This window comes from Phocoena phocoena, chromosome 16, assembly GCF_963924675.1.
Source record: "Phocoena phocoena chromosome 16, mPhoPho1.1, whole genome shotgun sequence".
In the NCBI taxonomy this organism is placed as follows: domain Eukaryota; kingdom Metazoa; phylum Chordata; class Mammalia; order Artiodactyla; family Phocoenidae; genus Phocoena; species Phocoena phocoena.
The window spans coordinates 61,973,650-61,986,325 of NC_089234.1; the positions used below are offsets into that span (position 1 = coordinate 61,973,650).

The 12,676-nt window shown below is 56.1% G+C and overlaps 1 protein-coding gene across 1 annotated transcript in view; it reads right to left on the bottom strand.

The window, feature by feature from the left end:
- Positions 1 to 11,732, bottom strand: part of PALD1 (phosphatase domain containing paladin 1) — a 43,113-nt gene extending 31,381 nt beyond the window's left edge. The window contains exons 1-11 of the mRNA XM_065894464.1: positions 11,548 to 11,732; positions 8,442 to 8,544; positions 6,963 to 7,142; positions 5,711 to 5,875; positions 4,718 to 4,878; positions 4,445 to 4,520; positions 3,680 to 3,831; positions 3,214 to 3,313; positions 2,893 to 2,997; positions 883 to 978; positions 316 to 444 (exon numbers count right to left, since the gene is read on the bottom strand). Coding sequence (XP_065750536.1) covers positions 316 to 444; positions 883 to 978; positions 2,893 to 2,997; positions 3,214 to 3,313; positions 3,680 to 3,831; positions 4,445 to 4,520; positions 4,718 to 4,878; positions 5,711 to 5,875; positions 6,963 to 7,142; positions 8,442 to 8,544; positions 11,548 to 11,732 — 1,452 coding nt within the window. The remainder of the gene's footprint in view (positions 1 to 315; positions 445 to 882; positions 979 to 2,892; positions 2,998 to 3,213; positions 3,314 to 3,679; positions 3,832 to 4,444; positions 4,521 to 4,717; positions 4,879 to 5,710; positions 5,876 to 6,962; positions 7,143 to 8,441; positions 8,545 to 11,547) is intronic.
- Between the last annotated feature and the right edge of the window lie 944 nt (positions 11,733 to 12,676).

The following is a 12,676-nucleotide window of genomic DNA, read 5'->3' on the forward strand; positions in this document are numbered from 1 at the left end:
TAGGAAGCCGAGGCTCAAAGATGAGAGGCTGGTGGCAAAGATACCAGAACCAGGTCTCCTGACTCCCAGCCCAGAGCGCTTGGGGTTCAGAATGAGGAGTGGGTACTGGAACGTAGCCAGAGCTGCAAATGCTTCTTAGGGCCTGAGAATGGCCCCGTTTTGTTCACAGGAGGATCCCATCACCGCACGGGCCATCCACCCTTTGCTTCCTGTGAGGGCAATGCTTAGCCCAACCCCACAGGAACCAAGGCTGTAATCAACCCCGGGGCCAGCCCACACCCACGCCCACTTCCCCAGCCAGCCAGGCACGCTCACCAGGGAGCCGGTGGTGACGAGGTCCCCAGGGGCCACAGGCCCTGCTGAGTTTAGTGTCACAGGCAGGCGGTACAGTTCGGGACGGGCACACAGCCAGCGGCTGAAACTGAGGGCAAAAGCCAACGGGTACTGCAGCCCGAGGCAGGGAGAGACGGGAGCTCAGGGTCACATGGCCATCCCAAACTCTCCCTGCCTGCCCTCTGGTCGGGGGACCCCGAGAGATACCCATCACGGCCCAGAGCAGGGATGAGGGGCTGGGGAGAGAGGACCGGGATATCCAAAGCGAGATCCCTCCAGGCCCCGATGCCCTGGCTAAGGGTACAGAGATGGGCCCAGAGGAACGAGACGTGGGGCCTCCCTTTGCCTGACCTGCTCAGGGACCATCCCTCTATCTGGGTCTCTCCTTGCCTCCCCCAAACCCGCCTTCCTCTGGAACCAACACACATGTCCCCACTCCCCTCCCCGGCTCCACAGGGGTCCCCATCAACCCCATGCCAGTCACTGGGTGGGGAGTCTGGAGGGGCCCCAGGAGAAAGGGGGATGGGTCCGCTCATCCCCCTGCCCCACCTGTTCATGGAGATAGTAGTTAAACAGGACCAGGTAGAAGTATCGCTCCAGGCTCCGCAGCGCCCTCTGCCGGACACCGCGCTGGCTGCCGCTTTCCTGAGAGGAAGGGACCAGGAAGGAGGGCGGGCAGTAAAGATGGGGCTGCTAAGCCACCCGTCCCCATCCCCAGAAGGGCAGGAGTTAAGCCTCAGAAATTCCCATTAGACAATCTACCCCCACCCTTCATAACCCTGTTTCGCCAGGTTGGAAGTTCTTCCAACCCTATCCCATTTGCTGTGGTTTATCCATGGTGCAGGAAGAGCTACTGGTGACCCCAGGAGGCACTACAGCTCTCGGTGAGGCTCTGTGCCCAGAGACAGGCTGGGCCTCGCCACTTTGCTCCGATGCCACCCACCATGCAGGGTCGCCCACAATCCGTGTTGAAGCAGCAAGTGTATAAACACCCTTCCCTGAACCAGAGGCCCTCGCTTAAGAGCTGCGACCCTCCCCACCCCAGCGTGCTCTGGGCAGGGGGCTGTCACAGAAAATTCCAAGGGTCCCTCTCTTCACCTTCGGATCTCAGGTTTCCCCTGCTGAGTCAGCACCACCTTCTAGAGGGCAAGTGAGATTCGTACAGGCCCGAAAAAAAGGTCATGCCCTTGGATGAAATTTAACCCCATCTTTGGGAATCCAGGCCAGAGGTCAGCAAACTTTTATTTCTATAAAAGGCCAGACAGTAAATTTTCTAGGCTTGTGGGCGACACGATCTGCCTTGCAACAGCTGAACTCTGTCACGCTGTTGAGCCAGAGACGGTACATAAATGGATGGGCAAGACCTCGTTCCAACAAAACTTATTTATCAAAACAGGTGGTGGGTTGGATTTGGCCCGTGGGCCATCGTCTGTCAACCCCTAATCTAGACCTTATAAGGGGAAAAATCCTAAATACACAAAAGCCTCATCAGTAGTTCAATGCGAAGTACTCACTTTGACCCCACTGCGCAACTAGATGGGGCCTGAGGATCACAGCAGGTGACGGCCAGGAGGAACACCTGCTCTGCCAGGCGCCCTTCTGAGGCCTTATGACCTGAGCTCACCTAATCCTCACAACAACCCTATGGGGTAGTTATTGTGAGTGGCCTCATTTTACGAGTGGGGAAACTGAGGCACAGAGCAGTGAAGCAGGTTGCCCAGGTCCACACGCCTCTAGGTGGCAGAGCCAGGAACAGAAAGAACTCAGGCAATCGGGCCAGAGCTCTGCTCCTAAACTATCGGGCCAATGATGGCTGAGCCTCGCAATGGCTTTGGTTCCACAGCCAGTAAACCTCAACAACGATAAGCAGGTATGACATGGAAGAGACGGGGTTACGTGAAATAAGCAGGACATAGATGTGCCCTAGGCAACCTACAAAAGAACATCAGAGATATGAAAACTGAAGGAAGGCAGCCAAAATGCTCACGGCAGCTGGGCTTGGATGACGGGCAGTTTTATTCCTTCTCTCAATTTTCTCTATTTTCTATGATATAATATTGCTTTTAAAACACTTTTTTAAGTGTTAAAGAAGAAAAAGACTCTGTGGGCTTTAGATTCTTTCCATGCGCTGTGTGCGAACAAGCCAACCTCCTCTCCCCAGAGCACAGGGACAGGCCTGCTGAGACAGCCCAGAGCCCATCACTCTTGCAGAATCAGCGGCTGGACCAAACCTTGGCCTTCCCAAAGAACAGCGAGGGTTTTTATTTGCAGGGGGAGCCGGGAGCAGCCTGGGAAGTATCTGGAGCCAGAGGCCCCCAGCACCTTGCCAGCAGCCCCTTCCTCCATCCTGTTTATTCTGCAGCAAGGGGCTCTGGTCAGGGAAAGTAAACTTCCTCTCTTCCTGCAGGCCCAGCTCCCCATCTCCCCTTCCTCTGAAAACTGCTCTGCTCATGGGAGAAGCAGCAATTAGGAAAAGCCAGTCTGAAGGGGGCCCGTCAACAGGCCCAACCAAACAAGGCTGCCGGGCTCAGGCAAAAGCAGCGGCTCTCGATGCCTCACCTGAGCCGGGGTCTCCGGCGGGCTGCCTTCCAGCTCCCTCCGGTGTTCCAAGACTACTTCCTTCAGGTCGTGCAACTCTGCACAGGCGGTGATGGCTCTGTCCACCTGGTGCCAGAGACCAGGGCAGGGAAGAGGGGACGGCAGCAGGGATGGAGCAGGGCCAGGGAAAGATGGCAGGAGGTAGAAGAGAAGAGAGGGGGAAAGAGAATGACTGGCCGGGAAGGGAAGGAGCGGGCAGGGGAGGAAGAGGCCCCCCAGTGAGGGGAGCGAGTGCCCCTCCACGGCCCCACCCCCAGCTCCTTGCCCAGCCCCCTAGCTCACCTCCTCCACCATCCTCCTCCCCTGGGGCACCACGTGGAGAAAGCTCTGGACCACCTGGAGCTGCTCCATGGGCAGTGGCTTGGTCTTCGTAGGGGCAGTCCTGACAGGGAGGGGCAGTAGCCTCGTCAGCACCCCCGCAGGACTGGAGGACGCCCCACTGTCGACACCCTCCCATTCACCTGGCCGATGAGAGGCACCGGACTACATGCTCCAAGTTTTCCTTCCAAATCAGTTGGGGAGACAAGAGGCATTTGTTCCACTGGGGAAACTGGGGCCCAGAAAGGCCAAGTGACTTTCTCCAGGTCAGCCAGTGAAGTCTGCAGCAAACTGGGAAGTGAACCCCAGCTGCCCGACTTCCAGCTGTAGCTCTGGGCTTCTGACGTGTCCCCGGCAACGTGGGGCAGCCCCGCCCTCCCCTCCTTATCCCCACAGTCCCCTGGGGCACTGGGTCCCACTAGCCACTCACTCCGGCCTCGAGGCAGTCCCACTGTGGTGAAGCAGGATGAGGGTGCCCAGAACCATGCCCAGGTTGGTCCTGCCCACGCCCGTCTGGCAGCTGAAGAGGAGAGCAGGGGGAGGCCCGTGGGCCTCCCGGAGCAGCAGCAGGCTGGGGGTCTCCTGGGGAAGGGCCATGAAGAGTAGGCAACAGCGTGACCAGAAAGCCCTCGGCTGAGGACCAAATTGGGGCTGGGGGATCATGACATGGGCCGCCCAGCCCCATGGCCCGATCTGCTCCACCTGCCCCAGGAGCACAGGCCCTGCCTCCTTCCCAGGGCCCTGGAGCTGAGAACTACTCAGAGTGGACAGGGCCACAGTTACTCTGCTGTGAGAGGCAAATTAAATAAGGTGACCTCCCAAGGGGGTTGGGACAGAAACACCGGTACTCAGGAGATATCAGCTGAAGCCTGGAAGGTAAGAATTTTTAGTTCCAATATAGAAATGAGGAACTTGAGGCCTAGAAGTTAGGAGATCTGTCCAGGATCACACAGCAAGTTAGCAGCCAAGCCACAGCCAGAGTCCAGTCCTCCAGACGGTCAGCGCTGGGCTCTGTCATTAGAGAATGTACAAATACACACCCACACCAGACACACACACAGCCCACGCACTCACGCCCTCAGCCTTCTTCCAGAAGCCACACCTACCAGGGCATCTCCATGGAGACGGGGCCTTGACACAGACCAAGCACCTGCCCACCCTCCATGCTCCCAGCACCCCTCTTGCCCCCACTTACCCGGAGGACACTGATAAAGGCATCAAACTGGGCTTCCAGGGGGGCTCCTTGCTCTGGCAGGGGCAGACGGTGGTACCTGCCGGGTGAGGGGGAGCGGCCCATCAGGCAGGCCACACACGCCGGACATCCCCTCACTCCCATATTCCCATGGGAGACACAGGCGTGGGGAACTCAGCCCAACCTGCAGATGGTGAGACTGAGGCCGCAGCTGGAGAGCAGGCCTAGAGAGCACCCACACCCAGCACACTGGGGGCCTGTGCAGGCCCTCGGTACCTGTAGGTGGGCCGCAGGAAGAGGGGCCGCTTGTACACCTCCTGGGTCACGTGCACATCGTCCTCGCCCTTGACGGCCACGGCGTGGGGCTCCCCCCGCAGGTCTTCGGTGTTGTGGTACACGTAGTACTTGTTCTCGCTCAGCTGGGCAAAGTCGTGGATCTAGAGGTGGTAGGGGGTCAGAGGGCCATGATGGACTTTCCTGACTGAGCTCTGGAGTGCCTAGGCCACACCGAGGCCATGGACAGGCTGCTTTCCCTCCAGGGAGAACTACACACCAGAGGTCCTCTCTGTGCCCTGGGAGCCCTGATGGGACCAGGGCGGCCACTGGCCCGAGGGCAGCCACCCATGCCTGAGCTGCTATGGCCCACACTGGGGCCAGGTTGGAAGGGCTTGGCCCAGTGGGCAGCAGGAATTGGCTAAACCGCCAGACTGAAGGACAGGAGGAAGCTCGGTCAACTGGGAGCTAGAGGGGAGGAAGCCTGAGCTGTGGCTTCCGTTCCTGCCCGGGATGTCCCAGGGGAGGTAGGGGACGCCATGACCCCCACACACTATTTACACACCTATGGGTGCGTCAACAGCCTCAGAGACCCTGACAAACCTCCCAGCTGTGAAGGAGGAGGACAGAGGAACCTCAGAAACAGAGGCCCATGGAGAGAAGTGACCCAGCCCAGGCCTCACAGCTCACAGGAGGCTGAACTTGTCCTGGGGCTTTCAGTCTAGAGCTCTTTCTCCTCCACCAGACCCTTTTCTAAATAATGGTGCTGAGTTTGGAGGAGAAAAGCAGGGTGGGAAAGGGGCAGAGGCAAGCAGAGCCGAGAAGAAAAGTCCTTCCCCAGGCTGCCCGGAGCCAGCGTTGCAGCAGCCATTCACCTAAGCAGGGCAGAAAAGTGAGCGAGTGTGTGCCAGTAAGAGCAAAGCGGGGCTGGGGCTCAACTCAGCTGTCCAAGGCCTACGAGGGGGGCGGCCTCCCACCCACACCGGTGGCCCTCACCTCCTTCCGGATGGCCAGCTCCAAGCGCTCCACCTGGACCCCGGGTCCGAGGCCCTGGAGGTTCTCGTGAAGACTCTGCTTGTCTCGAGGCGTGTAGGGCACAAAGTCCTCATCAGCACGCAGAAACAGCACGGGCTCCTCCCGCACACAGAAGATGACGCACTCCTGCCGGGAACCCAAGAAGGGAGGAAGCATCAACGCTACCCCACCTCGGGGCCTCCGAGCTAGCCGCTCCCCCTCATCGCAGGCCCATCACCCCACTCTGCCCCTGAAACCCGAATCCTACCCCAGAAGCAAAGCTCAGTCCCAATGCCACCGGCTCCTGACCCTCCCTCCTCTCAGGGCCAAGAGCCCTTCATCTGAATCTTGTGGTGTTAACTCCTGCTCTGGATTAACGTTATCAATGAATACATCTTTCTCCCTTTGCGGACTACGTTCCTTGCAGGTAGAATTATGTCCTTGTCATTTTCATGTCCCCACAATTCCTAGCGCAGAGCCCTAGGTAAATCAAGCGCTTGATAAACATCAGCTGAAGAAGTGAATGCCTACCACCATCACGTAATCCTTCATTCACTGAGCACCGTACAGACAGCGGGAGATGTGTGGGCAGGCCCCGCCCTGCAGAACTTGCTGGGAAGGTGGGATCCGTGCTCAGCTAACACCCCCTCCCCACTCTGGTTCACTAAGGCCTCTCCATCTTAACCCAGGTCAAATCACACTCGGCTGCCCGCCATAAGCCCGCAATCACAGTGGCCACTCATCCCCTGTCCTGGAGACACTCAAAGCCCCACCTCCACATCAGGCAGGAGAGAGGAGGCATGTAAAGCAGGTGCGTGGAGTCCAGGGGTCTAGGTTTGTGTCTTGGGACACCACTCAGGGGCTGTGTCACTTATCCTCTCTGGGCCTCAGTTTCCTCCTCTGTAAAATGGGTGAATAACTGCCTCATAGGATTGACATGAGGACGTAAGTGTTAGCTGTGATCATCACCCTGTGGGGGGTATAAGGGGCTGCTGACCTCGGGGCTCCCATGTCCACACAGGACACTACAATAAACATTTACCCAGAATTTCCCAGTCATGCTGACCACAGTGACCATAATGGCACTGAAGGCCTGGCAGGGCCTGGGCCTGGCCACCAGTCACCCTCCTTATGATATGGCCAGGCCCCTCCAGAGCCTCTGAAGTTGCCCCTCCTGGAACCCCTTTCCCCAGATTTGGGGGCTAGCCCCTGCATGGGAAATGGCCATGCTTACCCTGTGTCCGTCCTTCTGGAGTTTCTGAAGAACCCGCCTGAATCCTGAGAGGCTGGGCTGCCCCATGCCGAACACAGTGAGCCCGCCCCGCACCTGCCGGAAGTTGGGGGCCCCACAGCTCTGCAAAGTGCCCAGCATGTCCATCTTCTCTGCAACATCCCGCACCAGGAAGTAGCGGCCCTGGCAGGCGGAGAGCCACAGGGGGTCACTCAGATGACTCAGGGACGTCTTCCACAAACAGGGCTCTGTCCCAGGCCCCAGGGGATGGGGAGCAGGGAGAGGGGGTGGGGGACATGGTCCTCAAGTTGTCTGCTGACTCGTGGAAAAAGCAGACAAAATAAGTGACTATCCATGGTGCCAGGAGGAGTGTCGTACAGTGTGGGAAAAGGCAACTCCTCCTGAGGGGGAATCCAAAAAGGCTTCATGCAGGAAGTGGCATCTGAGCCTGGCCTTGAAGAAGGAGAGCAGGGAGAGGTGCTCCAGGGACATGAAACAGAAGACCAAAGCTGCCTCTAGGGTGGGCCTGCAGCTCCCCGGGCACACAGCAAACATCTCTCATACCCAGAGGAAGCTCACGGAAAAGGGGCTCGAGTAGGGAGTCACAGCTGGGGCACCAAGAACCAACCAGGAGAAACCTGCTAGCCACTTCCTAGAGGCCTGCGGCTCTGGGAATGGGCAGGTTTCTCCGCTCCCCAGCTGGGGAGGCAGTGACTACAGAGAAAAGAGGAAAACACTACTCAGGGATCAGGTGAAAGCAGGAGGAACCAGAAGACACATTCCTGGGCAAAAAGGAACCATGAGGTCATCTTATCTACCTGTTCACCCATCTACCCGTCCACTGCCACCTCCTACCCGGACCCTCTTTCAACAAATACAGTTTAATCATCATGATTATCATTCATTCATTCATTCGTTCACTATTTATTGAGCACCTACATTATACCCAAGCACTGTTCTAGGGCCTGGGGCTACAGCAGTGAACAAGACACATGAAAAGTCATCTGCCCTTGTAGACTTTACTTTCCAGGGGATATTTAAGACAAAAAAAAAAAAAAGATACAAAGACAGATAGATAGATGTACATGTACATCTACATATCTCTACATTCCAGAGAAGTTCTGAAACTTCAAAAGAGAATGGGATGGAGAGCCTGCAGGGAGTCGTCTGGGGTCCCAGGTCTTTCAGGCTCCCTTCTCTGTTCTCCCTGGTGCTCCAAGAGAGAGGTGTGGGCAGGCTGGGGGCCAGGCAGGGGACAGATGGGGACAGAAGAGCAGGGGGCTCCACAGGGCAGGAGGAACGGGGCTCAGGAAACCAGGGGGTGAGAGGAAGTGGGAACAGGACCCCAGAGGGTGAGGCAGTGAAGCAGAGAAGGGGGACAGTGTGGAAAGCAGGAGGAGATTAGGGAGGGAGCCTGTGAGGAAGGAGGGCAAGAGGGTGGAAGAGGCCGCAAGGGGGAGAGAGGGACAGGCCCAACCTCACCTGCACCAGGTAGTGCTCTGGGGTGGCATCTGAGAGCCGGCCCAGCGTGTAATGGGCTTTGAGCAGCTCATCGTGGATCTGGAACTCCTCCTTGCAGTTGTACCTGCCAGGGGCAGAACGGAGACTGAGTCAGGCAACCTCCGTGGCCAGTATCCGCTCCACCCTCACCAGGCCTACGGCAGGGCCACCCCGTCCCACCCACGCATTTATGATAGAGGCTGCCCACTGTCCCCCAATAGCCACTCTCTCCTTCTTCCTCAGCAATAGTACCCTGGAATTGTGACTGGGACATCCAGCTGAAGACTACATGTCCCAGCCTCCCTTGCAGCTAGTGTGATCATGTGATTCAGTTTGGGCCAATGGGATGTGAGGAGAAGTGATGTGTGCAACTTCTGGGCCATCCCCTTAAAGAGAAGATGTGTGCCCTCTACCCTTCCCTCCTCCCTGCCTAGCATCCAGAAATGATGGCAGGAAGTAGATGCTGATGATGGTGGGGCAACAAGAGAAGAGGAGCCTGAATGATCATGGAGCAGCCACGTCAGCCTGGAGCACCTCCTGGACTTTTGTGTAGACAGAAGCTTCTGTCTTGTTTAAGGCCTCCTTAAACAAGGCTTAACAAGGACCATCCCAGACGGTCCCTCCATCAGACTGTCTCTGAGAACAACCCCACACTGACAACCCCCTAGCACAGTGCAGTGGTTCAGGACCCAGGCTTTGGGGCCACATGGCCTGGGTATGACTCCAACTCCACTGCTCAGTAACTCCATGGCTTTGGAGTTACTTGCTCTATAGCTCCGTTTCCAGTAATTGCAACCTCCTAAGGGCTGCTGTGAGAAGACAAGGCGCCAATGAAGTAAGTGCTTAGCCCAGGGCCTCGAAGACTGTGATCATTTAGTAATCTAACTACAATTACTAGCAGTAGTTCTACCTCCACACAGGGCCATTTCAAACAAAACCCACAGCTTTCTGTAGATGCTAAACCAGGCGGAGCGCTGTGCACTCAAGACCCAACAAGTTTCTGTGCTGATTATAACAATGAATAAGACACAGCCTCCCAGAGCTCATGATCTGGGGTCTGAGCCTCTTTACAAAAGGAAAGGCAGGGTGGGGGAATGACTGGGGTGGCGAGCACTAGACAGCAGTCCAGAGACCTGGGCTCCCTCGGCCAGCTCTGCCTCCATCACACGGGACCCGTGGCGAGCAAACCCTTCTGACTCCCGAGACTCAGTTTCTGTGTCGAGATCAGTTTTCACATCTGATCTAAGAGCTATCAGATCAGGAGTGAGCAAACCTTTCCTATAAGGGACCAGATAGTAAATACTTGAGGCTTTGTGGGCCACGCAGTCAAGCTGCACCTACTCAACTCTGCTGTTGCAGCCTTAAGCGTCTGCTGACAATATGCAAATGAGCGGGAGCGGCAGTGTCCCAACGAACACTTACTGAACTCTTATTTACCGAAACAGGAGATGGGCCTGAAGGATATGGTTTGCCAGCCGCTGTACCGGATGATCTTCTAAGGTCCCTTGAACCTCAAACAAGCTACAACCCAAGGATCACTGGGTCACGGCTGGCTCCAGGGAGCACACAGTCTCACTACAGTGGATTTTTGCAGCAGACCGGTGACTGTCCTGAGCCACACCACGCTTAAATATTTTGAATGTCATCCCCACATAACCTGATAAGGAAACTGAGGCCCCGAGAGGGAAAAGTATCTGCCCACGGTCACAGAGCAGGACAGAGGCAGAGCCAGGTCCAGGACACGAGGTTCCAACACTGTGCTCAAGACCCGGACCTAGTTTTGTCATCTGCTAGTCAAAAGACTATATATCAAGTCCCTTTTTTCTTTTTTTAATAAATTTATTTTATTTTTTTTTTATTGCTGGCTGTGTTGGGTCTTCATTGCTTCGTGCAGACTTTCTCTACTTGTGGCGAGCGGGGGCTGCTCTTCGTTGTGGTGTGCAGGCTTCTCATTGCGGTGGCTTCTCTTGTTGTGGAGCACAGGCTCCAGGCACGCGGGCTTCAGTAGTTGTGGCACATGGGCTTCAGTAGTTGTGGCTCGTGGGCTCTAGAGCGCAGGCTCAGTAGCTGTGGCGCACGGGCTTAGTTGCTCCGCGGCATGTGGGATCTTCCCGGACCAGGGCTCGAACCCATGTCCCCTGCATTGGCAGGCAGATTCTTAACCACTGAGCCACCAGGAAAGCCCTCAAGTCCCTTTTATTTAACATCTCTTTTCCTCCCCTTATCATGAGCACAGTAACGTATTATGACTACAATTTTCCTGTCAGGCCTCAAAGGCAGCAGGCCGGATTTATCATTCCCACTCCTCAGGTTTCCTTATACAGAAGGCCCCATCTGCTAAGTCTCTGCCAAACGTCTCTGCATGGAACACATTTAATTCTTAGCTCATCATGTCCCACTTCCTCCATCCTGGAGGGGTCCAGAGGCAGGGAAGCTCGGTGGGCAGACATGATGTAAGACAAGGCTTCCTGACTCACCAGGAGACGCAGCCAATGCCCCTTCTGTCTCCCTGGCCTCAGGCTCCTAGCACCCACTCCTTCCCTGGGCCCACATGACGCATGCAGTGTGTCCAGGTCTCTCAAAATATGGGGCCAGAACAAACCCTCAGCCCCCTCTGGGAATGTCCTTGAAGGGCCTAATTAGGAGAGTTGACCAACAGCTTCCAGCTTTTTCAGCCCGGCCCTTTAATGGCCTGGTGTTAACCTCAGTTTCGAAACATAATTACAGGTTGTGGGGGGTGAAAAAAAATCGACATTTTACGCAACTAAGAATATAAACTTCCTTTGAAAACATCAGCCAAAAATTACTCTCAAAAGGGTGTCCCCCCTCCCCCAGCCACTCTTCCCTCTCCACACTCCCTGGCACTGTGACATGGCAAGTAATATGGGCTAAGAGACCTGCGACAGACGCTGGCTCTGCCACCCACTTCCTGTGTGACTCCAGACAAACTGCTTAACCTCTCTGGGCCTCAGTATCTTCATCTACGAAAGCAGTTTGGAGACGTGAAGTGCTGTTGCCACCACCCCTCCAGGCAGCTCCCCCCAGCCATGTCTTCCGGGGACACGGTCACACTCGTCCTGCCACTCACGTGATCACGACGGGGGCCACCTTGTTGGGGATGATGGACTTGGCCTTACTGTTGTGCAAGCCCGTGGTCTGGAAGGAGTGGACACTGAGTGAGTGCCGACCATCCATCGTGCCACCGTTCTGGAGGCCCTCAAAGGGGGCGCTGGCCGAGACTGTCTGCTGGGCTGTGCTGGCCGTTGTACCCATAGTCTGCCAGCGGCCTCAGGACCCAAGACCTGTGGGGTAAGAGGTCAAGGAGGGGGTAGGAAAAGCCACAGCAGGAAGGGACCCAGCCCACCCACCATCCCTACCCTGTGAACAGATACACAGTCTGAGGCCCATGAGAGGGCCAGCTCACCCTGCAGCTGGAGACAGAGGGTGGGTTTGCTGCCTCCAAGCCAGTGCCCAGCAAAGCACATGTTTGCGGAGCACCTACTGTGTGCCTGGCCCCCTGCTGCTGCCTTGGGGGGAGTTATGGACATGGAGAGTCAAGAAGATGTAGCCCCCTGATCCCTTACAGCTTACACTCCCTTAGTGAAGATAAGACAGTTAGGAAAGGGTTAACCATCCCCATCAGGGCAGGACCTAGGGCTCCAAGTAATTGGGTCAGGCCACATGGAGGCCACGCCCTCTAGACTGGGAGAGGGAGGAGGCCTTCACCAGAGGGAGAACCAGAACTAGAACCAGAACCAGAGGCAGAGGGAAGTCTGGAGACAGATTGGAAGGATTTGGATGGGAACAGGACGCAGGAGGATATTCTAGCCGTGAATGTCACAAAATGAGGCCAGGGAAGTCCAGATTGGGTGAGTTCTCAGAAGATCAAGGGTTCAACAAAAGCACCAGGCCCCTGAACCCTACATCAATAACCTCAACACCATCAACATCGCAACAGCCAAAGCTTTTGCCCAACTTCCGGCATGCCAGGCATCCTCGTGGACTCCCAATTCCTCTCACAGGGCTCTCTCCTAGGGAAATATTGATAGCTAAGGATGCACATAACTGAGTGGGCTACAAGGGTGTTTTGTTGATCGCAATGTTACTTATAGTAACAAAACACTGGAAACAGCCTGCAACGGGATTTGCTGAATAAATTACGGGGTATCTCTAAGGTGGAATGTTAAACAGCCTTAAAAATACCTTATTGACTGCTG